Raw genomic sequence first — 2,468 nt, 5'->3', positions numbered from 1 at the left:
ATGTTTAATTCTTCCATATAAATCTTTTTAAAAATCATATCATCACAATGATCTTTATATTTGATTTGCATGTGATTAAACTAAATAATTATTTTTACTTAGATTTAGTTTTAACTATTATGTAGTTAAATTCAGTTTATTGCAACAGTCTGCAGAGGTGAAAAAACAAACAAACTTATTATTATAGGGTGCAGCTGTTTGGTCCACATCTTCTACTGCAGAGGGTTGCAGATGTGATCCACATACTTCAGCCGTTTTCGCTTCTCGTTTCCGAAAAGCAAACAACACCTACACCTACGTTTGATAGGGTATATTGAATCACTAATCTTTTTCCATTTTGCTTTTTTTTTTCCCTTACAATTCATGTCATATTAAAACGGTGGAGTTGTGTTAAATAGATGAATAGTGTGAATAGTATTTTTGAACGTAAGGGTAAGATGATCATATAGTTTTATAGTTTTGTTCACACGTTTTATTTAATCAAATAAGGAAACAAACCTTATGTATATAATATTTTATCGGGATAGAAATCGTTAATACACAACTTATTGAAAGAAAAACAACCGAAACATTTCCACATATCAAAACATGTGGTCGCTAGTAATCAAGCATCATACAAGACTCGCGTCTATAGATCGAAGTCATGAGCGTTATTTCAAAGTTTTCTTTTTACAACAACAACAATAATAACTTTTAATGATCAACTATCAACTGAAAACTTTTGAGCATTCTTGATAGCAAACGAACCTTTATCAAGAACCCAATCCTCAATCATGGTTTGAGAATTCACATCTTGATCAGTTGGCACAAAATGCCCAGCACCTAACACCACCACATGGCTCAAATTATCCCATTTTTGCACGTACCCTGCAAGAACACCATTCACTATCCAAACATCTTTTTCTGCATCCAAAAACTTCCCAATCCCTTCCCACTTCATCTTCTTCACCCAAGATTCAACAGACACAACCCCATCTCTCAAATCACACTGCCCTTGATACAACAACAACTTAGTGTTCTTGACAACAAACTCCACCATGTACTTCACACTCTTCATCACATCTTCATGCAACGCTGCTCCAACCACATCACTACATTCCTCAAACACCATGGATTCGTTCACTCCTAATGCCTTTTTAACTTCTGGATTCTTCAAGAACTCCTCTACCCAATCAGAACGATAAGGACTCTGTCTCCTGAAGTCATACAAAGTAGCTAGACCTGTAACGCTTTCCAGAAATTCCAACACATTGTTTCTTGCATCTGTAGCATCGCTCCAATTACCAGCTTTTGTTAGCTCGATAGCTTCAGTTTGAAGTTTCTCCATTTGGGTTTTCTGTTTTTCATTGATTAAACCAAGATTGTAATTATGGATAGCGTGAGTGGCGACTTGGGTTTCCGGATGAGTTAATCCATTTCCGATGGCCAATCCGTACAAATTGATCCGTTTAGAAGCGGGTAACAGGGGATTGTTTTTGAGAATGTAATACCCAATTGATGGGACATATTTTCCAGAGTAACTCTCACCTGTAATGTAGATTGGACGAGATTTAAACAACGGGTCTAAAGCGATAAACTTTCTGATGGCGATGAATAGATGTCTTGCTACAGCGTGTTGGTCTCTCGGGATTTCTTCAGACGTCGAAGCGATACTAAAACCAGTTCCGATGGGATTATCGAGGAAAAGAAGGCCGAATATTCGGTTCCAAGAACCTGGATTAGGCTCGAGGGCAAGATGTTCGACGTTTTGTTTGCCAGAAGCCGTCACCCGCCATGGACCGAGTTCGTAGAAGTTTCCGATCATGGAAGAGCAACCTGGTCCTCCTTGAAGCCAAATGACAAGTGGGGTTTCAGAAAGAGAAGTAGTGCTAGAATTCTGGGCTTCATAGAAGGTATAGAATATGGCGGACCCGGTGGTGGAATTGACCGGAAGGTAGCCGGATTTTGTGGGGAGAGCTTCTTTGGGGAGTGTTGACGCCGACGAGTGTGGTTGTAGGTGGTGGAAGAGAGTGAGGAAGAGGAGGAGTTTGAGGGGTGTTGACTCCATTGACGAGAGATGAGTGGGATGTCTTTTGATCGGTTTGTCATTTTGTAAGGCTGATGGTTGCTCGGGCGGAGAAAGCAGAATACAAAAAGCTTGCGGTCCTTGGTTTTATATACGTTAAATGTCTTTTTTTTTCTTCTTCTTTTTATCCTTCTTTATGAAAAATATGAATATACTTTAGTTAATTATAACTTTAATTGTTAGGTTAGAAATGTTTTAGTATTAATTATACAAATATTAACCAAATGGATTCTAGTCCAATAGTATCTAATGTTGTCTTCTCTTTTTAAAACTGAAAGTTTAAGTCTCGGTTATAAACATAAATAAAATTCAGAATTATTTGTCATTCAAAAGAAATTATACAAATATCAAAACTAAGCATATACTCATAAATGGGTGTTTTATTGTATAATCATTGTATTTT

The 2,468-nt window shown here is 37.2% G+C and overlaps 1 protein-coding gene across 1 annotated transcript; it reads right to left on the bottom strand.

Annotated features, from left to right (window-relative positions):
- Nucleotides 1-526: 526 nt before the first annotated feature.
- Nucleotides 527-2,104, bottom strand: LOC145036518 (serine carboxypeptidase-like 50). Its single transcript, XM_078984974.1, has one exon. The coding sequence runs from the start codon at nt 2,045-2,047 to the stop codon at nt 701-703; it is 1,347 nt and encodes a 448-aa protein (XP_078841100.1). The 5' UTR covers nt 2,048-2,104; the 3' UTR covers nt 527-700.
- Nucleotides 2,105-2,468: the final 364 nt, after the last annotated feature.

This window comes from Lactuca saligna, chromosome 3, assembly GCF_052625555.1.
Source record: "Lactuca saligna cultivar CGN05327 chromosome 3, ASM5262555v1, whole genome shotgun sequence".
In the NCBI taxonomy this organism is placed as follows: Eukaryota; Viridiplantae; Streptophyta; class Magnoliopsida; order Asterales; family Asteraceae; genus Lactuca; species Lactuca saligna.
This window is presented reverse-complemented; position numbering and strand designations above follow the sequence as displayed.

Bases quoted from the DNA above. Each gene is read 5' to 3' on its own strand.
- LOC145036518 (XM_078984974.1), bottom strand. From the start codon at position 2,047: ATGGAGTCAACACCCCTCAAACTCCTCCTCTTCCTCACTCTCTTCCAC.